Source organism: Brassica napus, chromosome A4, assembly GCF_020379485.1.
Source record: "Brassica napus cultivar Da-Ae chromosome A4, Da-Ae, whole genome shotgun sequence".
NCBI lineage: Eukaryota > Viridiplantae > Streptophyta > Magnoliopsida > Brassicales > Brassicaceae > Brassica > Brassica napus.
In genome coordinates this window covers 14,991,254-15,015,619 of record NC_063437.1, presented here as the reverse complement: position 1 = coordinate 15,015,619, position 24,366 = coordinate 14,991,254, and the positions used below count along the sequence as shown (strand labels likewise).

General features: G+C 33.9%; 4 protein-coding genes and 1 non-coding gene across 7 annotated transcripts; 2 read left to right on the top strand and 3 right to left on the bottom strand.

Moving 5' to 3' along the window:
• Positions 1 to 127: 127 nt before the first annotated feature.
• Positions 128 to 199, top strand: TRNAG-UCC. The gene has a single exon. It is a non-coding gene; the product is annotated as a tRNA-Gly (tRNA).
• A 1,229-nt stretch (positions 200 to 1,428) lies between these two features.
• Positions 1,429 to 3,098, bottom strand: LOC106449957 (histone deacetylase HDT4-like). Of its 2 annotated transcripts, none has more exons than XM_022718840.2 (8): positions 2,963 to 3,098; positions 2,732 to 2,802; positions 2,424 to 2,643; positions 2,280 to 2,327; positions 2,119 to 2,195; positions 1,932 to 1,982; positions 1,764 to 1,854; positions 1,429 to 1,674 (listed from the first exon to the last, which is right to left on the bottom strand). In XM_022718840.2, the coding sequence occupies exons 1-8, from the start codon at positions 2,973 to 2,975 to the stop codon at positions 1,622 to 1,624; spliced, it is 624 nt and encodes a 207-aa protein (XP_022574561.2). In that variant the 5' UTR covers positions 2,976 to 3,098; the 3' UTR covers positions 1,429 to 1,621. The 2 variants fall into 2 exon arrangements, with proteins under 2 accessions (XP_022574561.2, XP_013747071.2); XM_013891617.3 differs by having other exon boundaries at positions 2,409 to 2,643; positions 2,963 to 3,097.
• A 4,978-nt stretch (positions 3,099 to 8,076) lies between these two features.
• LOC106446738 (arogenate dehydratase 3, chloroplastic-like) lies at positions 8,077 to 9,657 on the bottom strand. The gene has a single exon (XM_013888518.3). It carries the CDS (start codon positions 9,491 to 9,493, stop codon positions 8,237 to 8,239), a length of 1,257 nt encoding a protein of 418 aa, XP_013743972.2. The 5' UTR covers positions 9,494 to 9,657; the 3' UTR covers positions 8,077 to 8,236.
• Positions 9,658 to 17,151: 7,494 nt separating this feature from the next.
• Positions 17,152 to 20,910, bottom strand: LOC106446739 (nucleobase-ascorbate transporter 12). 2 transcript variants are annotated; one of them, XM_013888521.3, is made up of 10 exons: positions 20,177 to 20,906; positions 19,930 to 20,027; positions 19,677 to 19,850; positions 19,427 to 19,527; positions 19,161 to 19,296; positions 19,033 to 19,083; positions 18,674 to 18,961; positions 18,361 to 18,595; positions 17,658 to 17,944; positions 17,152 to 17,579 (listed from the first exon to the last, which is right to left on the bottom strand). In XM_013888521.3, the coding sequence occupies exons 1-10, from the start codon at positions 20,673 to 20,675 to the stop codon at positions 17,358 to 17,360; spliced, it is 2,091 nt and encodes a 696-aa protein (XP_013743975.2). In that variant the 5' UTR covers positions 20,676 to 20,906; the 3' UTR covers positions 17,152 to 17,357. The 2 variants fall into 2 exon arrangements, with proteins under 2 accessions (XP_013743975.2, XP_022573935.2); XM_022718214.2 differs by having other exon boundaries at positions 17,152 to 17,944; positions 20,177 to 20,910.
• Positions 20,911 to 23,270: 2,360 nt separating this feature from the next.
• On the top strand, positions 23,271 to 24,366 carry BNAA04G16030D (pentatricopeptide repeat-containing protein At2g27800, mitochondrial). The gene is made up of 3 exons (XM_013891618.3): positions 23,271 to 23,511; positions 23,586 to 23,689; positions 24,038 to 24,366. Exons 1-3 carry the CDS (start codon positions 23,354 to 23,356, stop codon positions 24,067 to 24,069), a joined length of 294 nt encoding a protein of 97 aa, XP_013747072.1. The 5' UTR covers positions 23,271 to 23,353; the 3' UTR covers positions 24,070 to 24,366.

Below are 24,366 nucleotides of genomic sequence, written 5' to 3'. Positions count from 1 at the left end.
AGAAATGTTGTGTTAGTATTTTAAGGGGAATTTTTATAACTTATAAATTATAATTAAAAAATGATGAGATAGGTTTGTTTTTCTTTCTTGTTTTAATGTATATGAAAGGAACATAACAAACGTAATAGCGTCTGTAGTCCAACGGTTAGGATAATTGCCTTCCAAGCAATAGACCCGGGTTCGACTTCCGGCAGACGCAATAAAAGCTTTTTTTTGTTGTAGAATTTGTTTGTTTCTCTGTTTGGTCGCATAACTGACAAGGTTATTAACACTTAAATAAAAGAAACTAAGTATCTAATTTGTATTCTGAAGTAAATGTCGTTTTCTTCTAAAAAGTAACCTTTTTTTTTAGTTTTGAGAAATGTTATTTTATGATACGTTTGAAAGAAAAGTTGAACATGAACACTTTATAAAAAAAATATTTTATAATTTCTTTTGTCGAAATGGGAATATTATCATTTCACAATCAAGTTTCTTCCCAGTTGGACCCTCGTCCTATTGATTCCACTAGGTGAACTTAATAAGGCGAACATAAAAACCAGGTCAGTAAGCTCATAGTCCAAAATTAAGGTTTGAGACATCTACATGCATGACTGATTACTCGAAGCCTTTCCACAAGAGTGTTCATCTAATACCCAATATTTGGTTGAAATTACCCAATACAATCCAAGGAACACTGCCACTACCAGCATTAAAACTATCCTTCAATGATCTGATTTCTTCCCAAAGCAAAGTTCTATCTCTTTTAAAATTGGAAGTATAGATGCACGAAACCATGAACTCTTCACCTGAAGTAAAGGAGATAAAAAAATAAAAGAAGTAAAGGAGGTAAAAGTCGTTATAAGCTGAGGGTACTCATACTTCGTCTCAAAATTCCACCCACTAAAAGTGTATTGAATTATTGACTTTGAGAACTCTTATCTCAGCGAAGACGACCAAAAATAGGATTAGTTTCCCGTAACCAAGATCGTATAGCATTGTGTTTGCGCATTCTATTGAAGCCGTAAGAGTTCCATGCAAAAAAAAAAAATCGCATAATCATTATAACCTCTGAGGAAGTCTTCTTGGTAATGGTATGATGTAGTGTGATGAGCTTTCTTTGGAGCATTAGTCTTTTTTGACTTTTGTTCTTACCTTTCTGATTAGACTTGAGCTTTTTTGTGGTAATCACTTTCTGGGGCACTCCTCCTGCTGATCTTCACCTTCCTTAAAGATATTGGCAAGGACATCAAATCTGGTAATGGAAACTGTACTAGTAAACTGATCCTTCAATGCATGTCCGGAACTGCAGAAATTTATACGTAAATTCTAAAACAACAAACCGATGGTGTTTTTAGCCTAAATAATTATTCTTTGTCTAGTATTGCATCAAGTTCCGAGTCCACATTGTACCCGTTTTGGCAAATTCACCAAGGCAAAGAGCATATCATAACCATTCATTTGAAATCAGTAAATAACAAAAAAAACATACTTCATTTAAAACCAGTGACATCGCAGACAACAACATAAAATATATTTGAATGATTTAACAAAATCCAAAATCCTCACAAGTAACTCAACCATTCACCAACAAGGAAAATACTATCAAAACTTCATATGAAAAAACTGAGACTTGCTCTCTCTAATTTCTTTTTGGAGGATGAACACCACCGCACTTGTGCCCCTTATGCCCTCCTACACCAAATAAGTTTAAACCAACAATTAATCCAATCTTCACATTCAGACTTATGAGCTTTTACTTCTCTATCTCGAGTTTTAGTTACCTTGCTGATTTGCAACTTTGGCTTTCTTTGATGCAACTGTGTTGTTGTTCATTGCTCCACCATTTGGTCTTTTCTTGCTCGGAGGCTCAACCTATTTTTGATTCAATAAATTCATTAAAATGTTCGCTATCTCTAATTGCAAAGAGATAGTTTGTAAGAAAAAAACACCTTTACAGGTGTATCCTCTTCTTCTTCTGAGTCATCCTCATCCGAACCCATCTAATCCAAATAAACAGAAGAAAACATGCGTTACATTACAGAAAATCAAAGATCATAGCTTCCAACTTATTTATTGACTCACAACTCATAAGATATTAAAATTTGCACTATTTATAAGTAAAAAGGTAAAATCTACCTCATCAGAGTCAGATTCATCATCTTCAAGGTTGGCCTTTTGACCATTCAACCCATTAGCCTTTGATTTCTCCAATTCTGAATAACAAATGACAAAGTTAAGATTCATAACAAATCCACAAAGTAAACTTCAAGACAGTGGCAATAGTAAAGTAAACTCACCACTTTGAAACATATCCATGGGGATATCCTCATCCTCTGAATCAAAATCTGCAAAAGTTAAAGATTAGCTTCCAGCTTTCAATACATTCATTAAAAAAACCATTATAGTATCGAAACCTTAGACCTCACCAGAGTTGAGCTCACCATCCAAAGGATCAACGGTCTTGTAACCAAGAAGATAGACACTGGAGCTTTTGCACTCATGCGAGATCTCAAAATCTTGCTCAAACAAGAGATCAAGCAAAACTTGAGGAACCTTCTGAGAGAGGTTTCCGATGAGAAGCTTTTGCTTATCATCACCACCAACCTTCACAAAGACCTGAACAGTCTTATCTCCCACCTTGTTGAACTCACCAATTGCAATCTGAAACACAGAACAACCCACAAAACAATCAAAACACTAACAGAAGAATCTTTCAAGAAAAGACATTAGATTAATATTGATAACAGACCTGAGAGACATGGATCATGTAACCATCTTCTTGCTCCACCTTGGTGGGCTTTCCAGGCTTAATCTCAATACCTACAACATAAGCACACATATGTTCAGACAAAAGCTCACAGGAAGATAAATGTTTTGAAACAGAACACACTATTATTCACTTTATCCCCAAACTAAAACCCAAAATGATACCACAAGACAATGTACAGACATAAGCAATAAGGACAAAACAAGTTCCTACCCCAAAACTCCATAGCTGGCGAAAGAGGTGGCTGCTTGAAGATGATGAAGAGATTAGGGTTCAAGAGTTCGTTTGAAAAAATGATTAGAGCGGAGCCGCTTATTTTATAAGGTTGCAGGTAGGGTTTTGAATGCAACTTTTTTTGGGGTTTAGCTATTTAATGGGCTTTTCTTTGTAATGGCCTATTTAGGACCAGCCTTGTTTGATGGATTTTATCTCCGAGGTCATTTTTCGCATTCGAACTTTCATGTTAAAAATTAGAACGGTTAAATTCTATAAATAATATACTTAATAAATTTGTATATATAATTGGAGGTTTTACCGTGCTATGTGCAGTTTGTTTGTCTATAAAATTTACATAATTTTAATGTTAAATATAACTCAAACTTCAAAGTTTAAAATAAATTAATTATATTTTATGTTTATATTATAAATTTTATTTGTTTTGATATAATATTTGATAAATTAGAGTGAAATGTTTTGAAAAATTAATTATTTTTGTTAGGAATATCATTAATTTATATTTTTATATATATTTTATATGTAAATATAGCCGAAGTTCTATTAATCTTATAGTTATTAATCATGTTAAAAATTATTAAAAGTTCAAATGATTTATATTAATAAAATAATAATATTTTCTATAATTTTATGTATATCACATATTTTTGTATACATCATCTGATTGAATTTTTAAATTATTATTTGAAGAATATGTAAATAACATTCATTTCATATAAATATATATATTTTTCATAAATGTTAAATCTGTAAATTTTGTAGACCAATAAAAACAATTCAATAAATCTTTAAATTTGAAGCTATAATTCATTTTCAATATTAAAATTTGTTTGGTATATATTATTTTGCAAATAATTATTTATTAAAAAAATGTGAATTTCCAAGAGATTTCAATATGAACGATTCCATGTTTAGATACTACATTAAACTACTTTGGATAGATTACATTACACATATGCAAATATATTAGTCATCGGTATTCTCGAAATTTTCGGTTTATATTTGAAAATGTTTTATGAAACATTTTAAAAAAATTATTTTCAAAATTTTATTATTTATTTAGTAAAAAAAATTTTAAATCTCACCCCCAAAAACGCCATCCCTTAACGTACCCCTCGGCAAAAAAATTGGAACCGAAAAACCAAACTGAAACCTAACCTAATTACCCGAAATCAAAACCGGACAAAAAACCCTCAAATACCCGAATGGTTCCTATATTTATATATCCGAATAACCGAACCAAAACAAGAACTGAACCGAGAATCGAACGAATACCCAAATATCCGAAAAAGAAGATTTGACTATTGGATATAAGGTAAATTGTCATCAACCCACTCGAACCCGGCCTGGATAGAAAAAGTAAAAACATTGTTACCACTAGACAATATTATCTTTTATGTACTCTCTTATATTATACATATATATTTGCTATTTCTATATTAAAATATAGTAAATACTTACAAAACTAACTCTTTAGTCACTCGAACTCTTGTTGGGTTAACGGATATGCAAGTGTGTAACCAATATACCACTTAGATTAACATGTTAACTAATATATTATATATATCTATATATATATATATATTTGATCATATATTAAACGGGTACCAGAAACCGAACCAAAACCAAACTGAAACCGAACCGAAATCTCATAAGTACCTATTGAGTATAAGAATGATTTACCTCATACACCTGGAACTGAATAGTTCCTACCCGAAACCAAATCGAATACCCGAATGCCTAGGGCTACCTTAACTCAAAACCCTAAGTATAAATTAGTTAACCCTATGTGTATATTCACCCTTTAATGAAACACTAGATTTTGACCCACACTTTGGAAAGTGTATACATTATTTTTGTTAACAAATTTTGTAACATGTATGTTTGTTCATTAATATGCTTAAGCATAGATGTTCAGCTTTTGGTTTGATTCCAAATTGTATTTTTGGTATTTGGTTTGGTTCTTCTTTGGTTGTGATTTTTGGTTTTTGGTTTAAGAAATATAAGAATCGTTCGACTATTTATAAAATTGGATTTAGTTTGGTTTAGTTATTTTGCCTTTTGGTTTGGTTTGGCTTTTGAAAGCGTCAAATTATAACTCATTATCAATATTAAAATTTGTTTGGTATTTATTATTTTGTAAATAATTATTTATTATAAAAATGTGAATTTTCAGGAGATTTGAATATGAACGATTCCATGTTTAGATTTTACATTACACTACTTCCGATAGATTATATTACACATATGCAGATATATTAGTCATCGGTATTGTGTAGAAAATGTATAACCTCACAATATTATTTGTATGTTAAGTGTAGAAACATATTTCCATTATTCGTAAGTTAATTATTAAACAGTTTAAAATGGAATTGGAATAGCGAGAAGCAAATTAGATTTTTTTGAAAAATTTATAAAAAATTCTCACAATGCATTGATTAGTGATGCTTTAACCTAAATTGTTTTTTACACAAACTTATTTTTGTATAACATTATAGTAAAAAATGGAAAAATCTTACGGTATATTGATAGACTGGATGTAACAATTAAGAAAATCTTTGTAATGCAATTTATTGACCGTAATCAAAAACTGTAAGCGACTTATTAAATTCATAATTTTTCATCTTATAATATATATTTATGCTGATTTGTATTTTTTATTAACATATATGATTTTTTAAAAATTTTAAAGATTTAATTTATTTCTTCATGTTAGTGAAACTTTTATGTTTATTTACATAATATCATTCTAATTATTAATTTAGTACCTTTTAAATAGTTTTAAATTTTATTCTTTAGATATTTATTACCATTTTGTTTCAAATGATATAGAATTTTACTATTTCTAATATTTAACAAAAAATATTTTTGATGTTAAATTCTTAAAGAAGTAGCATAAATATTAATCTAATTTAGGTCAGTTCTATCTTGTTAGTCTTTTGTACTAATTTATATTTTATTTTGACAAATAAGATTGCTTAGAAGATTTATATCTTTCTAAGACATCATCTTATCTTGTAGTAAGAAATCTTAAATCAATTTTATTTAGATGGAAATTTATAATATTTTAATATTTAGTTACAATTATATATGTTAATTTTTCAAGTAAATAACCTAGATATTAAGTTAATTTCTTGCAGGTACTTTTTGTTAGTCGTTTTATAAATATTTTAACTTACTTTTTTCTGAAAAATGATTTAAACTTTATTTTGACATAATATTTTTTTTTTGAAAGTTTCACAATCAAGACATATTTTATGTTATTTGGAGTATGTGTGTGAGAGAAGTTTCAAAGTCGAGAAAGATATTTTTGCATAAATTTGTATAGATTTGAATGGGAGATAGTCATAAAACCAAAAAGCAGATATTTTTCGAATCTAAGAATATGTAATGAACGAAAATATAGTGGTTAAGACGTTTCTATGATAAAAAAAAGTGAATTATACTATATTTTCTAGAAAATCATAAAATTACATAGGGGAGGACACATTAACAAAATTTGGGACCGTAAGCCCATCAAGTGTAAATTATAGGGGAGGAAATGACATGTTCTCAGAACACGTGTCAAGGCGGGGGCTAACTTCCTCCGCCAGAGCCAGAAAAGATGATCATCAAAACTCCGCTATCAGCGGAGGCCATTCAAGCCAAGCAGCCGTCAAAGAAATTTAACTCCAGAAACTTAGTCTGACGAATCGTCATTTCTAAAAGGATAAGCATCATCATCAATCGATCAAAAAAACTTTGATCTTCCAGCAAAAATAAGCAATCTTCATTGTAGATAAAGTTTAGGTTGAAGATGAAATGACCTTAAAGAAAGGGGAGGAAGAAAAAGAGGATCATATCGAAACTCGGTGAAACAGGTGAAACGAGAAGCGGTGATCAAACCAAAGTCGGCGAAATTGGTGCTTTATGAGCCACTGTTTCCCGGAAACAAAGCTCACGATGAGGTGGTATGGAAGTCACTCCAACCGAGAGTCAAAAACTCGATAATCAAGAGTGGAGGCCGGAGAGGATCGGCAAACCAACAAAAACGAAAGCTCTCTCTCTGTTCTTTGTATTAGAAAGGGAATAGAGATGAGAGAAAAAGCTCTAAAGGATAATTGTGGTACGGAGTATGTATATTCACTCCTCTTCGAAAAATCTCTCAACTTGGCCGATTACTCACCGGAAAGTCGACCGTGGTGATTTGCTTCGAAACGTATAGTTATCGAATTTTTTTAAAAAAAATCTTCTTGTTGTAGACTTTAAGTTCTAAGTCGCATGTTAGATCATAGATTTATAGTATCTTATATATTAAAAGAGAAGTCACAACTTTGACTCATGTGTGATTTTTTAAAAAATGGACCTAATAGACCTATTACTAGAAAGTCATGTTACATTTAATTTAAAATCTTACATTATTATAGATCTAAATAACTTACTTTCTAAATTATAGGAACTAAATAATATGTTTACTACATTGTAGGAATTAAATAATTATCAATCTTTTCCAAGCCAAAAACGTGATCTGAAAACAACCAATTCAATAAAAAATTATATACAATAAAATTATTATGTTTTAAAAATGATAGACACACCTCATATATATTATACTAATATATACCAATGTAAAATTAAAAATAAAATATTTATATAAAAATAAATGAAAATAAACACCCACGCGGTTGCGCGGGTCGAGATCTAGTTTAGACTTAAAACACAAGATTAACAAAGAAAAATAAAGAAATGAGCTTTGAACCATGTTGTTCTTTTAAGAAGCGATGTACCACTACGCCACACAAGAATTACGAAATGAGAGAATATATTTAATATATAACACTTAAAATAACATAAAATTCAAAAAATAACTATTTGATTAATTTCCGATTAATTGATTCGGCACTACATCTACCTAACCGAACATTGATATTCTTTTTTATTTGAATTAATAATCACAGTGTCCAGCGAACAAGGTCAACCGACTGAATAGTCTCAGAAATGCAATGTTAAATTATCAACAAGGATGGAACTACAGATTCACGGTATTGAAGTTATCCTTCAAGTGTCACTATCACTAACGGAGTATTTCTTTATCCACGTCTGCACTCCTCAAAACAAAGATCCATCATCAATCAACCATTAAAGTGAAAAAAAAATGACAAGTTACTACAATGAGCTAAACAAAAAGTATCAAAAAACAAAACACCCAAAAACTTATTGAAATTTTCTTTAAACTTTACTCCCAATGATTTTACGTGGTATGATAACATAGTGTTACAATGATAATGTAGATGAAGACGAAGAAGGCGGCGATGGTGACCAAGAAGTCATATCCATCGGATAACTCCCCAAGACACGTAAGAAGGACGTGAACTCCTGAACCTCAGAGAGCGCGTTTTGCGCACGCGCCTCCGCCATGGAAGCCTCGAAGTCAACGTAAAACATATACTCGAAATGCTTAGCCGTCCCGACGTTAGCCTCGTCGACGAGCCTGATCGGGACATTGTGGTTAGGCCTCGACTCGATCTTGGTCAAGCTAATGTTCCTAAAGGCGAAAGCCGAGAGCACCTTGAAGAGAACGCACGTGCCTTTCTCGTGCGCGAACACAATACTCGTCTTGAACGGCCTATCCGTCCTCGGTATGATCGGCTCACGCGCCAGCATCACAAACCGCGTGACGTTACTCGCGTCGTCCTGGATCCCGTCCGCGAGTATCTCCAGCCCGTAGATCTCCGCGGCGCGTGCGCTCGCTATCGCCGCGGTGTCGCGGACGTTGTTCGCGGCGATGAACTCCGCGGCCCCGGCGGTATCGTCGACGGCCTCACGCGCGACGTTGAGGCCGAGTTTGGTGAGCGTGTGCTCGCACTGAGCGAGTCCCTGAGGGTGAGAGATGACGCGCGTGAGGAACTCTTTCCGCACGCCGGGGAGAGCCAAGAGGCAGTGGTGAACAGGAAGCTGAACTTCTCCGACGATGTGGAGACGGTGACGGAGGAGAAGATCGTAGTTCCGATGAATCGAACCTCCGAGAGAGTTCTCCACAGGCAAAACCGCGCGATCCGCGATCCAGAGCTCAACCGCTTGAAACGCGACTTCGAATTGATCGCACGGAATCGCTTGACAGTTAGGGTAAGCTTTACCGGCGGCGGCTTCGGAGTACGCGCCGGGGACGCCTTGATACGCGACTCGGAGGTTAGATCCGTGCATCGGAGCGGGAGATAGATCGGTAATGCTGAGAGGCGTCGTCTTCTTGGATTGCTGATTCGGAGCCAACGAGTTGTTATCGAACGGTACGAGATTCAGAGAGCCGTTGCTGTGACCGTTAACGGAGGAGAGTAGAGATTCGGATTGTTCCTGAGAAACGACTTTGCTAGAGAGAATGGCCCAAGAGCTTTGCCAATCTGATCGGCTTGAGCCAACGGCGGAAGAGTCGGATCTCTTGCCGCAATGAATGAAGCGTCTCCGTGAGGGGGTTACCGTCGCCGGAGATTGGGAATATCGGAGCATTGGAGAGGAAGGTAGAAGAGTTCTCATTGTTGAATTGAGAGTGTGAGAATGATGTTCAAAAGCTTTGTTAAAGGAGGAAGACAAGTTGAGTGTGTTATAGGAGAAGAGAAGAAGAGCGTGGAGTGCTCTCCTGCCTCTCACGATCCTTCACCTACCACCATATATACAACACATTTGTTTTTTTTTGCTTTGTTGTTGTTGTGTGTTTAGTTTGGTTAAACAACACTTGGACTTGGTGGTGGGCCAAACCCTCCCCCCCCCCACCCCCCCCCCCCCACCCCAAAAAAATCCCAAAAGATGTATAGGTTTTGCAAAATCTCAAAAATCATGATTTTTCTATAATTAATAAAATATCATTTTGGAGTTTTTTATAAACATTAATTTCTATAAATTAGTTTATAACTTTTTATATATTTGTTTCGAATTTTTTTAAATCTGCTTTCATATCCATTGCTACTTTATTAAATTTTATATATATGCTAGAAAATTTAGAAAATTATCAAACATTTGATTATGTCTCTAAAAACAAATGTCACATTAAAATGTGATTAAGATCTAGATTTTTAATTAACAAATAATATATTAGTTTTCTCCAGTTTTAGAAATCTTCTCAATTCAAATTTATAAGAAAACTAGAGATTTTTTCCGCGCTTCGCGCGGATTGTGTCTTATAAATTTATTTTATTTATAATATTATTTGTCGGTTTTTTTTCTTTTATATTAATTTCTTGTTTTTCCAATGTTAGTTTTTCTTAATTTAAATTTATATGTTTATAATTTTTCATTTTTCTTGTTGTAATTATATCTTTTATTGATGGTTTTTTGTATGTGACGTAAACTTTTTGAAATTTTAAAATAATGTTATATATAGTACAATTAACACATTAAAGAAGAGAAACATATTCAAGCACATTTTACACTGGTTTTATATGCATAATTTTAAACATTATATATGTATATATTATAAGTTTGAAACATATAAATGCTTTCTAAAGCTAAATACTTGTTCAGAGTTTACATAACTTATCGAAAGTTTTATCTCTTTTTAAATTCAAATCACAGAAAAAAAATATCAAAAAGTCAGTATAGATGGGTCTTTTGGGCTTTTAAATCAACACTGAAAAAATTACATGAATGAGATAACAACAGTTTTATAAACAACTGGATAAAATTTGACTGAGCCAAAGATTTTAACACAATATGTTCTTTCTTCTTCAAATTGCGAAGAGCCTATAGACACAAGAAAAAAAATCATAATTTTTGTTTTCACTTATATAACATTTTTTCTCCTTTACACACGGAGTTTATTACACTGCTATAAGCAATGGAGAACTCTATTCATATAAAATTCACATCTATGCATTTTGACAAAGAAGAATTTTAGCCATCTTTAGTTTCGGAATAGACCAACTTCAGTCATATACACTATATTTTCTCTATGATTCATATCTTACAATTTTAATATATGTGCAGATTTCCATGTGAAAAAGCACGTACGCCATTTGTCATTCAACCTATTACTCTTTCCAAAGTAAACATTATAATCCTCGTTTGGTTAGCTCCACAAACTAATCTCTTTGGATCAGTTTACTAAAAAATATGGATACTAATGTCAGAAAAGAATATAAACACTATCAACAACAAATATTGACACAAGACTATTTGGTTCAAGGAACATATTCCACGTAATGCGTTTATATCATGGATGGCTTTGCAGAGAAGACTGCCAACCAAGGATCGCTTGAGGCGTTGGAGGTTAATGTCTCAGGAACGTGCGTCCTTTGTAATCTGGAAATAGAGGCTCACTATCATCTCTTCTTTGAGTGCTCTTTCTCTCGCTTGATATGTGAGCCTTTTGCTGCTGAAGTTTGGATTTTTCCTCCGGCTGATCTACACTATGTTGCAGCCTGGATTAGGGCTGGGCAAATAAACCGAACCCGAAAACCCGAACCGAATCCGATCCGATAAAAATGAATCCGAACCGATCCGAACCCGACGTAAATACCGAATGGATCTTGTTTTGTGGTATTTCGGGTTATGGGTATTATCCGAACCGAACCCGAATCTAAATGGATATCCGATAGAACCCGAAACATTCAAAACCTCGAAAAGATCTTGTACCAAACATGATCTCAATTCCTAATATGTATCCAAAATACACTAAGAAATATTGAACATCTAAAATACTTATCTATTACATGAAGGTTGGTGGTTCTATTACACGAAGGTTGATGGTTGAAGATGGCCGTTGAATCTTGAAGTATTTAGATTTTGATTTTGTTTTCATTAAACAATGTTTTTCATTTCATGAGAACTTTGTTTTCATTTTATGCTTTTATTTATTTGGTTTTCTTTTTATCAGTAAATATGTTTACTTTTCGTTTGATTTTGAATGATCACGGTTGATGTTCCTTATTTTTGAATCGATTTTTACTTAAGTTTTGGTTACAAAATAGGTACAAATCAGGTATTTTAAAACTGAAAAACAAAGTTTACTCATGTTTCGGTTATAAAATAGGTAAAAAATCAGGTACTTTTAAACCGAAAAACCGATTGGGACCCGAACCCGAAAGTATATTGGGTTGTACCGGTTCTTTGAAGATTTACTAACCCCGACCCGAACCCGATAGAACCCGAACCGGTCCCGAACCGAACTTTCATATAATCCGAATGGGGCTGATTTTGATAAACCCGAAAAACCGAAACCCGATTGGATAAAACCGAAACCCGTTTGGGACCCCGAATGCCCAGGCCTAGCCTGGATCAATCAACCTCGCGTCAACGCAGATGCACATGCTACTTCAGTCATCAAGCTCTATTTTCAGTCAGCCATCTACCTGCTGTGGAAAGAGCGTAATGCTCGTGTGTTCACACCTGTCTCTTCACCTTCATCAGTCATCCTTGCCTCTCTCGACCGTATGATGCGTGACCGTCTCCTCTCTTACCCGGCAAGTTCTTCTTTCTCCTCTTCTCTACTTCTTTTTTATATTTCTTGTATAAGATCTCTTTAAGGCTTTTCTTACCTTGAGTTGTTGGTGGTTGTTTTTGTTTCCTTACTGTAATAAGTTGTTTAAAAACAACAATGTAACCTTTCAGAAAATGATAATCTTAGTATCTTACAAAAAAAAAAACAAATATTGATTTATTTATGTGAATATATATTTTATTTTAAATCATTTTAGTGGACGAAGAAAACATCATAATTTGTACAATCAATTTTCTTAGATTCATCTCATCATACTCACCATTTTACCATTTTAATTACATAATTTTACATGAGATTTTTCACCCTCCCCGGTTATTTTCTCTTTATTTATAACTACAATATAAAGTTATAAACTATATATATATATTATAAATTAATATTTTATTTACCTTTGAAATCTAATGATTAAAAATAGAACATAATTCAATATAAATATATGATTCTATTAATAAATTAGCAGTTACAAATTTGAAATTTCTAGAAATATCAAAAGTCATATATTAGTTAATTATCTTTCAAATGACATCTATTTCTAATATTTTATTGATGAGAATATTTTGGCTGAGGTGGATAGTCTCAAAAGCCTTGAATTTAGTCCCTTTTATATAGTAGGATGATTGATATTTTTTACTTTAAGACTTATATGGATCAAACAAAACAAACAAAATTTTCTAAACATGTATAGTTGATAGATTTAATATTCAAATATTATGTGCACAATTCCTTTTTAAACTAATACAAAATTAGAAATAAAATAATTTAATCTGAACCAAATCCATGTGTTTTTTTGTTTATGCTGTAACTATAACTATTTTATTCTTAATTTTGTGCAACCAACAATTTGTTGGAATATAATTTATGCAATCAATATATCAGTTTTAAATGCAACTATTACAAATAGTTTACTCTCTTTTTGTTTACAAATTAGGACATATACTCTTAGCCGCTTACTTATTATGGACTTTTAGCTAATTATTGTTTTTTGTTGATTATATGTCCTAATATCCCTGGATTTATTTGACACTTATCATTATCTAACTATATTTGAATATCTACCCATTTATATTTTATAGTACATATTTATGCTCTTGCTTAATATAATAGTGGTCAGGGCCGAAAAGTTTATATCAATCTACTTTTTTTGGTTAACATATCCACCTACCTTTTGTTTTGTATCAAGTACCAAACCTTTCCAAATTATTGCATATTTTGTATACCATTTGTAACCAACTCTTCAAAGTCCATACCAATACATTACAAATGTACTTAAAAAGTCCCCACAATTTTCTTGATTAAAAATCCATTTTCAGACTTTTTTTGAGTGAAACGTTAAAACCCACCATAACTACCACGGTTGTGAGAAATTGGTTCGAGATTCAGCTTGTAGTCTGAGTCCGGTTTGATGGTGATAAACTGAAGATGAGCCTTTGGACTAAAGATTGGGCTAAGGCACTCATAAGCCTAAAACGCAAAGTAACAGAAGAAGATACTTTGGTTAAGTGATGCCATGGACGATGTTCATCAATAAGTAAGTTAAAAGAAAGAGAAGCCCACAAGGGTATCGAAGGAGAATGATTCAGGCTGATGTGCTAAGGCCCAAATCAGGTGAATTAGCTAGTTTGATGATTTGATCCAAGGTTTTGAACATAAATAGTCTTGGAGCTCTTCGTCTTTTCTAGGTTGTTCTATTTCTCTTGTTTCTTGTCTCGGTAAAACCTTTAATAGAACGTGAGAAAGTTTACATGTGCTAGAGAGATAGAGCCTTCATTGTTGTACTAAACCCTTTAGTGAATCTTTAACAGGACACGGGAGAGCTCTCTCCAGTTCGGTAGTAAACTTAGGTTATTATGGCCATTGGCCAACATTAGTGAGTTGCCTGAAGAATTGCTGCTATTAAAGAAATTATCGTTTCTTCCAACAAGCGTTACTGTCCAAACAATGGAGGTTTCTTTGGATGTACTCACCTAAAATCGAGTACATTATTGATCTATCATCTTCAGTATTTCTTTCTAAATATACTCGTCGTTTGAAGATTGCATCGATCTTTTAAATTTCAGCTGATCAAGTCGCCTTTGATTCTTGATTTTACGTTTGTTTTATTGTCAAGTCTATAAAACTTACAACAAATATCAACTTACATGTTCTCTGTTTTAACCCAAAACGCTTCAATAAACAAAATTTGACCAAGCATGCGGCGACGGCAATAGCTTCTTAGAGAATTCAGTGATCTTTGTTATCTCAGGCGGGGTCATTAATGACAATTTGAAAACACGAGTCTTGATCTCATCGAGAAGTTTATGAATCTAAACAAATCCAAGAAGCTTAGCTCCCCCAGGGTAATGTTTAAGGACGCTTTCTCCAAGAGGTTAATTAGTCTGTATGAACATGTGTTTGACAACGTTAAATCGTTGGTTGTTATGGTACCATCATCCTTGTAGAGGTTATTTATACTTGCGGGTAGATAGTGGATGTTCTTCTGATGGGTGTTAAATAATTACATTTATTTAAACATGCAATAAATTACCCAAACGAAGAGGTTGTTACATCTTACTATATAAAATGGACTAAATTCAAGGCTTTTGGGATTATCCACCTCAGTCAAAATATTCTCATCCAAAAAAAATTAAAAATAAATATCATTTAGAAGATAATTAACTAACATACGATTTTTGATATTTCTAAAAATTTCAAATTTGTAACTGCTAATTTATTAATAGAATCATATATCTATATTGAATTATGTTCTATTTTAATCGTTAGACTTCAAGGGTAAATAAATTATTAATTTATAATATCTATAGTTTATAACTTTATATTATAGTTATAAATAAATAGAAAATAACCGGGGAGGGTGAAGAAGCTCATGTAAAATTATATAATTAAAATGGTGAAATAGTAAGTATGATGAGGTGAATCTAAGAAAATTTGTTGTATAAATTATGGTGCTTTCTTCGTCCACTATAATGATTTAAAATAAAATATATATTCATATTCACATAAATAAGTCAATATTTGTTTTTTTTTTCTGGTAAGATGTTAAGATTATCATTTTCTGAAAGGTTACACTGTTGTTTTTAAACAACTTATTACAGCAAGGAAACAAAAACAACTAACAACAACTCAAGGTAAAAAAAGCCTTAAGAAGGTTTTATACAAGAAAGATAAAAAGAAGTAGAGAAGAGGTGAAAGAAGAACTTGCTGGGTAAGAGAAGAGACGGTCACACATCATACAGTCGAGAGAGGCAAGGATGACTGATGAAGGTGAGGAGACAACTGTGAACACACGAATATTACGCTCTTTCCACAGCATGTAGATGACTGACTGAAGGTAGAGCTTGATGACTGGAGTAGCATGCGCATCTGCGTCGACGCGAGGTTGATTGATCCAGGCTGCAACAGAGTGTAGATGAACCGGAGGAGAAATCCAAACTTCAGCAGCAAAAGGCTCCCATATCAAGCGAGAGAAAGAGCACTCAAAGAAGAGATGATGGTGAGTCTCTATTTCCAGATTACAAAGGACGTACGTTCCTGAGACATTTAACCCCCAACGCCTCAAGCGATCCTTGGTTAGCAGTCTTCTCCGCAAAACCAGCCATGATATAAACGCATTACGTGGAATATGTTCTTTGAACCAAATAGTCTTGTGCCAATATTTATTGTTGATAGTGTTTATATTCTTTTCTGACATTAGTATCATATTTTTTAGTAAACTGATCCAAAGAGATTAGTTTGTGGAGCTAACCAAATGAGGATTATAGTGTTTACTTTGGAAAAAGTAATAGGTTGAATGATAGATGGCGTGCGTGTTTTTCACATGGAAATCTGTACATATATTAAAATTGTAAGATTTGAATCATAGAGAAAATATAGTGTATATGACTGAAGTTGGTCCATTCCGAAACTAAAGATGGCTAAAATTCTTCTTTGTCAAAATGCATAGATGTGAATCTTATATGAATAGAGTTCTCCATTGCTTATAACAGTGTAATAAACTCCGTGTGTAAAGAAAAAAAAATGTTATATAAGCGAAAACAAAAATTATGATTTTTTTTCTTGTGCCTATAGGCTCTTCGCAATTTGAAGAAGAAAGAACATATTGTGTGAAAATCTTTGGTTCAGTTAAATTTTATCCAGTTGTTTATAAAACTGTTGTTATCTGATTCATGTAATTTTTGAGTGTTGATTTAAAAGCCTAAAAAACCCATCTATACTAACTTTTTAATATTTTTTTTCTGTGATTTGAATTTAAAAAGAGATAAAACTGTTGATAAGTTATGTAAACTCAGAATAAGTATTTAGCTTTAGAAAGCATTTACATGTTTCAAACTTATAATATATACATATATAATGTTTTAAATTATGCATATAAAACCTGTGTAAAATGTGCATGAATATGTTTATCTTCTTTAATGTGTTTATCGTACTATATATAACATTATTTTAAAATTTCAAAAAGTTTATGTCACATACAAAAAACCATCAATAAAAAATATAATTCCCCATCTACAACAAGAAAAATGAAAAATTATAAACATATAAATTTAAATTAAGAAAAACTAACATTAAAAAAACAAGAAATTAATGTAAAAGAAAAAAACCGACAAATAATATTATAAATAATATAATTTTATAAGACACAATCCGCACGAAGCACGGAAAAAATCTCTAGTATTTAGTAAAAGTGAAAGAAATAACTAAATATAGTTATAAAAGGATTGCTCATAATAGTCCATATAACTTACAACAACAACAACATCCAATTCCACGTGCTCTGTTCAACAAACAAACTTGCGATCCAAGAAAACTCCAAGGTGTTTTATAAAACTGAGAGACTAAAAAAACAGAGGAAAAGAAAACAAAAAGAAAATCTAATTATTTACCACTTTGCCATTGAGTTTTTTTCATTCAAATGCCAACCCATTTGACCCATCTGAAAAACCTTCCCACTCTAAACGGCAGCTCATAGTCTTTAGCAAGTGCTGGTTCTCTCGTCACAGTCTCACTATCAGACCAAACATAAACACCACGTTCTTGCCTACTCCCAGGTACAGTATTGTCCAAAACCACTGCCATGATGAACGCAATCACCATGTTCATCGATAACAGCGTGTTCATCACATAGTTCACCTGCACAAAACTCTTACACAAGTTTACTAATACTCTCCTGAGATTTACATTTTGAAAAAGGCAAAAGCGTAAACGTACCCCTTTATATTGGCTGTTGAAGGGTCCATGAGAAGCAACAATGTAAGGCTGGTAATAACTTGGAACAGAGAGGTTCGAGTTTGGAGAAACGCCATATTGCTGGAAGTAAGCAGGGACAGATAGAGAAAAGAATAGCGATAACCCAACGATTATGATGTTCCTCGAGCTTCCAGCTTCACTGTAACGTAGGTTTGAAAGACCTAAGGCCGTAAACATTGCCCACATAAAGCATAGAAGAGAAGCAACCATCACTTGAGGTATCGATGCTATAAACCCTCCAACTTTACCTGAGGATATTATCAAAAAACTTACATCAGATCTCTATAATGATGAACCGAACCAAACTTTAGGTTAGTTCAGTTAGGAGTTTGGTTTGATTCGGTAGTTTTTTTTTTTAAGTTTAGTTTTCGGTTTGGCAATCGGTTACTTTGGTTTTCTTAATATATGTATAACCAAACCATAACCCAACCCGAACTAATTGAATTTAACCGAAAGTAACCGGAATTTTAACAAAATTAAGCCAAAATATAACCAAAATCAAAAACTTCGGTAAAATTTTCAAAGACCGAACCTAACTTTATTTTGGGATAATTCGGTAAGATTTATGTTGAACCGAACTAACCGAACTAACCAAACTACCAGAACCAGCAGGCCTAGTATAGTTACATGAATTTGTTAAATATTCAGTGAACCACTTACTTACCAACAAGGGATAGTATAACCAAAACACATGCGCCTAGCTCAACGACTCTGCGGCTTCCCATCTTGGTCACAGCGATCGTGTGAACGTTTTCGGTTAAGGTGGTTGAGCCAGTACCTGTACCCCATAAACCGGCTAGGAGACTCGTGACCCCTTCAAGACCTATTGCCCGGCTCACAACACCGGGCGTAGGAGGCATCGATGCTACTAACAGAGAAGATGCATGGTACGAACCAACCTAATAAACATAAACCAATTAGTAAAAAAATGCGACACATTTGACTTCAAAATTTGTTGATAGAGAAACAACACTAACCGAATCTACTGAAGCGATTATGGAGACCACACACATGACGAGAGACATTTTCCAGGTGAATATCGGCACGCCCCATTGCAAGGGGTAAGGAAACCTAAACCAAGGGGCAGATCTAAGGGCGTGAGAAGTGTCAACGCGACAGTACTTCATTCTGGTCATGTACTTTCTGCAGTGGTTTGATACAACGTTTGAGACGGGTACGTTGGGGTCACAGCCTTTGTAGGTGTAAGCTCCTGCTTCGGTTAAGAGGAATGCAGCAGCCCAGGTTATTGCAAGACTCAATGGAACCTGTTAGAGTAAGAAGTTAAGAAAATGAGATGTAGAGTGTGACATGTCAGATGAATACCATATGACCTTACCGCATAAATAAGGAAAATCCGATGGCTTAAAATTGAGATTTTTCGGAGATACTGCAGCAAAAAAATGTAAAGTATCAAATTATTTATTACTTTTCAAAAGCGGTTAATAGTAACTTTAACAAACTTACAAGAGCAAAGATGACCACAAGTAGTATCTGCACTACACCGATCTCAAGACATTTACCAACAAGCGGAAAACCGTAGCTGTAAAACGAAAGTCCAACTGCAGCTATTGTCGGAGCAACAACTACTGGATTGATCAACCTATTTAAAAAGGGTCAAAAGATATTACAGAACCACAAAAAGTCACAAGAACAATTTGTAAACAACATAACAAATAGGAAACGATATCTAATGCTTGATTTTTATATTTGGAAGAGGCAAAGATGTATACCTCAAAATCAGGGACATTAGGCCACTGTATCCAAGCACTGCTTGAAAAGCTGAACCAATTATGATTGCACCTTGCAGCTCTCTCATGATATGCTTGAAGTTCTACAGAGTATTAACCGTAACACAATATTTAATGCCAATAAAACTGATTTCACTAGGATTGTAGACATTAATGCCACAGACAAACTGATTCATAAGTCTTTTATAATGACATTAGATAGCAAAAGAGGTTTTGTGTTGTTTTTACTTACATTATTTCCATTCAAACCTTGAAACTCTGGAGAGTTTATGATGGCCAGAGCCGGAGCGAGAAAAACAAAAGAAGGGCCTTGAATCAAAGGAAGCCTCGACCCAAATGAAGTATGCAACAATGTAGTGATTCCACAGACAAAAAGTACAGTTGAGACAACATTTGCAATATCCTCCTATAATCCACACAAAAAGATGAAATTAAATGCAATCCACAATTAATCAAAGTGGAGGGAGACTAAAAGGAGCACTTACGTGGGAACCTCCCATTGCAGGAACAATAACGAGTGGGACAAGAATCAGTGAACCTAACATGGAGAGGTAATGCTGCAAACCATAGAACCCAATTGGAACTGAAACAAAGAAGATTAAATAAAAACAATTAATCTTAAACACAAACAATTAAAGTAAGAAACTTCACAGATGTATATTCTGACATATAAATCTTCAAATGAATCTAATATTAATTATAATTAAACAAATGATTGGTTGTGTCACTGACCAAGTCCAGGAGTATCTCTGAGTCCATACTTCATATGGAGATTTCTAGCGACTAAATCATCATCAGCCATGCTCTGTGGCAGAACCTCCACTGTCTCTTCGATACGGTTCTGTCTCCTAACCGACCCGTTTGCTCCTCCACCATCTGGTCCGTTTGATCTTCCCCCATCAGAATCTCTCCGTCTCTTAACCGGAGCTGCAGCACTCGGAGGTTGTGGTTGTGGCTTGTCATTCTTAGCCTTATCTTGCTCACCGGCGGAGACAGGAGGAGGACGGAGGGGAGGCTGGCCGGCTTCGAGATCCGGGTGGGTTTCTGACGGTGTGGCTCTGGCGGAAGCAGGCAATGAGAGCTGGCCGGAATGGGAGGCGGTGGTCTCGCCGGAGAATTTGGGACGGAAGCCGGTTCGTTTGGCCCATGTAGAGGGTGGCATTGGGGAGGATTCCGGAGCTGGAGGCCATGGACCGGGTTTAGGTCCGGGTTTCGGGTCGGAGCTTGACATTATTTGAAGATTTCTTAGCACTTCATAGTGAACTTATTCTAGATCTACAACAACAAAAAAAAATCTCTATCGCTGGAGAAGAAAGAATGGGAACTAGGGTTTTTTAGAAAAAAAACAGCAGAAGAAAGAGAAGAGAAGAGAGAAGTACAGTTGTGTTGTGTCTGAGAGAGAGAGAGAGAGTGAGAAGTTCTAACAAGTAACAGTGAATGTGATATTTTAGAAAGAGAGAGAGACAGAGAAAGGTAATGGATGATTTTCAGTAAATCTAACATTAAAGATTTTGATTTTAACATTTCATCTTCTTTTTTTTCTTGTTTACGTAACTGCGTGATGTCATAAATCCACTGCTGATTATTTTTCTGAAATTTTGAAAAGGAAAGTACTACTTATATATGTTTATGTTGTCATAAAAGTAAAACCAAGTTGGTTAAAAAAAAAAGAAGTAAAACCAAGTAAACTTTATCTGAATTTGTTTTTTATGATCTAATAAAAATCCACTGTTGATGAACAACAAAATCTGAAGCAACTACTATTTTCTGCGTAAATTTTAGCGAGCATTTATATTTTATTATTAGTATAAGCTAATTTAAAAAGGACCTTAAACGGGCCGGACCAGGGCTTAACGCTGAGAATGTCAATAACCCGGCTTGGTTTATTAATCTAACTTCTTATATAGGAAAAAATCAAAAACAATACACCGGTTATCTAACTGAACCGGGTTTAGTAATTTAAATCTCACTGAATTGAACCCTTCTTCTATTTGAAAGACGTACAGTATGGGTTTGGGGGTTCCAATCTTCAGAATCGCTCAAATTTTGATCTCACCAGAAGCTTGAGAGTCTTCTCCCTCATCAACCCTGATACCACTTTGTAACGCCTTTGATTACCTCTCAGAATTGAACAAGGAAAGATGGGTGCGGTTAGGGTGTATACAGTTTGCGATGAATCACGGTCTAAGAAGGAGTTATTATTCTACTAATCGATTTGTTTCTCTGGTAGATGTAAACCAATGGATGCAGAAGACTGTGAGGAGTTTACTGATGTCTTCTGGCTCAAGTTTCGTCTCATCCCTAATGCCAGGCAGGTCGTTTTTACTATTTTTCTTATTTCTAATTTGATGACCATTTGGCTTTTTATTTATTTTATTCCAAATTAATGTATTGTGAACATCATCAAGCTGTTCTGTCATTAGACTAAAGCTATTGAAATTTCGGTTTATGATGTTTGATAGATTTGCAAAGAGGAAGTTGGATGAATCTGTTTTCTTAGGGAATTCGAGAGTCTCAGTGACACAAAGGACAAGTTAGAGACAAGGAGGAAAGATGTACTTTCAAGATCCAACCGTAGGCTTTTCTTGTTTCTAACTTATTGCAACAAATAAAGTTTGTGTCTCCTTCTTATAGAGGATCTAAAAAGGTCAAGTTAGATTATCAACTTAAGAAGCTCTCAACTTAGAGTCACTATTTCGTCCAAATTATAGAGGATCTAAAAAAAAGTCAATTGGGTGAGTTCATTACCGTTGCTGCGTAGTTGAATTGTATTTATCGTACTTGAAGTTTTTACTTATCAAACTTTAATCATAACATGTTGCAAAGCAAATCTCGGGTTTTATTTTGGGTTCAGGAAAAGCATAATAGATGGGATAACAATATGAACTTGACAACTCTATCTATATGTTTCATCTTGTGACAATTTCTCCTCACAAAGGAAGATGGAGTACCAATTCCATAGAAGAAACGCTCCCATTACTCGAGTTTCATCTGACCAGGTCTGTGTTTTGAATTCTGCTAATTAGACTTTTGGCTTCTGTTTGTATGTAATAATAAAAACTTGGATTGGTGTAGGAGTATTTTGGGGTCATCTTCAATGAATCAAACGGTTAAAACTGTCAGGGAGAAACTCGACAAGGTAAAGAGAACTTTGTATATTTACGTCTTAGATCATACACAAAACATTTTTCTAATTGGCTTGTGACATTGTAGATTCAAGAAAGTGGTAACCAAAAGAGAATAATACAACCAATCAGCCAGAATCTGCAAATAGAACCGGACTTTGAAGAAAATCCGAGTAGTCGATAGCCGAAGAAGAATCTTACTCATCCATGCTAAAACGCTAATCCTAAAAAGAAAAAATTAGTGATATTAATAGTGTTGTTTGATAATTGTGAACATGACATCATTTTTTAGTTTTTGTTACATAAATAGCCATCAAAAAAAGAAAATGACCAAAATAGTTTTTTTTTTATTTTAAAATTTTTTAATATTTTATTTTTATTTTTAAGAACCGCTACCAGAAAAATTTTGATTAGTTAATCCTTTAATAAAATTTATTTTAATCATTTTCTTCATATAATATTATTTTTTGTGACAAAAAATAAAAAAATGATATCATAAAGAATTTCTCTAGTGTGAATATTGAAATTGCTTGTATAAAAAACTTCATTTTTCTATTCAATTCCAATTATTCAAAAGAAAAAAAAAATCATGTCCTCATTTGGTACCAATTCGATTACTAAACCGGAATTGAAACCAGATGTTATTCAAGTCAAGATTACTAGTTTTTCCGCAAACCGAATGATTCCGGTTTAATAAATACGGTTATCGAACCGGCATATCCAATCTCTAGCGAGCGAGGGTTTACCGAAGATTTTGCAGGAGGAGGAGAAAGAGAAGGGAGAAATGAGTGCAACGAGCATCGCTTCGAGGTCTACCTCCATCATAAGAGCCGCCACCAGAAGAAGCTTGATCTCACCTAGACCTAGAATCTCCTCCCCAAACCCTAATTCCTCATCTCCGCCTCTTCGTCAGACTCGAATCGAAGCTTCTTCTGCTCCCAGGTTAACAAATATTCCTCTGCAATTCGATAGCATTTTTTTTTAAAATTAAATCTTTGTGATTTTGAATCTGAAAGGTTTATGCTGCGGCGAGAACTAAGCACGCATCAACCATTTCATAGCGTAGTTGCTGCAGCTTGCCTCGTTTCCAAGCTCCCTTCTGATCTCACCTCTTATGAAGGTAATAATACCCCCCCAAAACCTGCTTGCGTTCGGTTTAATTTGTGTTCTTTTGTGTTTGGATTAATCTTAATTACATAGACAACATAACAATTAGCTACTCTTTCTTGGGGGTTATGGTTAATTTCCTGCAAATCAAATCTATGTACTTGTGTTTCCTTGAGAAACATGCAACATTTGGCTCTGTTAGGTCCTTTGAGCTTCTATTCACTTGAAAAAGATGCAACATTTGACTGTGTTAGAGCTTTCTTTAGGATGTGATTTATATTTCAGAGAGAGAGAGAGAAAAATCAAAAGATAATTCATGTTTAAGATTCTAACAACTTTGCATTGCATCTTTCCATGGCAGGTAGATTTGCTAACTATGTCAGTCCTATCTAAGAGGCAGCACCTCAAGTAAGCTTGATGGAAGGATGGCTTTTTGCTCTATGATTGTTTTTTTTTCTCCTCAAGAAATTTTCAGGTTCTTTAAGTTAAATTTGCAATCTTTCAGTTTAGATGGAACCCTGATACATGTATTGGTAGATGTCATCACTTCCTTTTCTTTGGGTTCTTATCTTTTTAATCAAATGGTTATTTGTCAGAATGTAAGATCATTTCTCCTCGATACAACTATGTTTTGTTACATTATTTAGCCTTGGTTTTTGAGACTCAAATAAAAGATGTATTAAGCCCTCA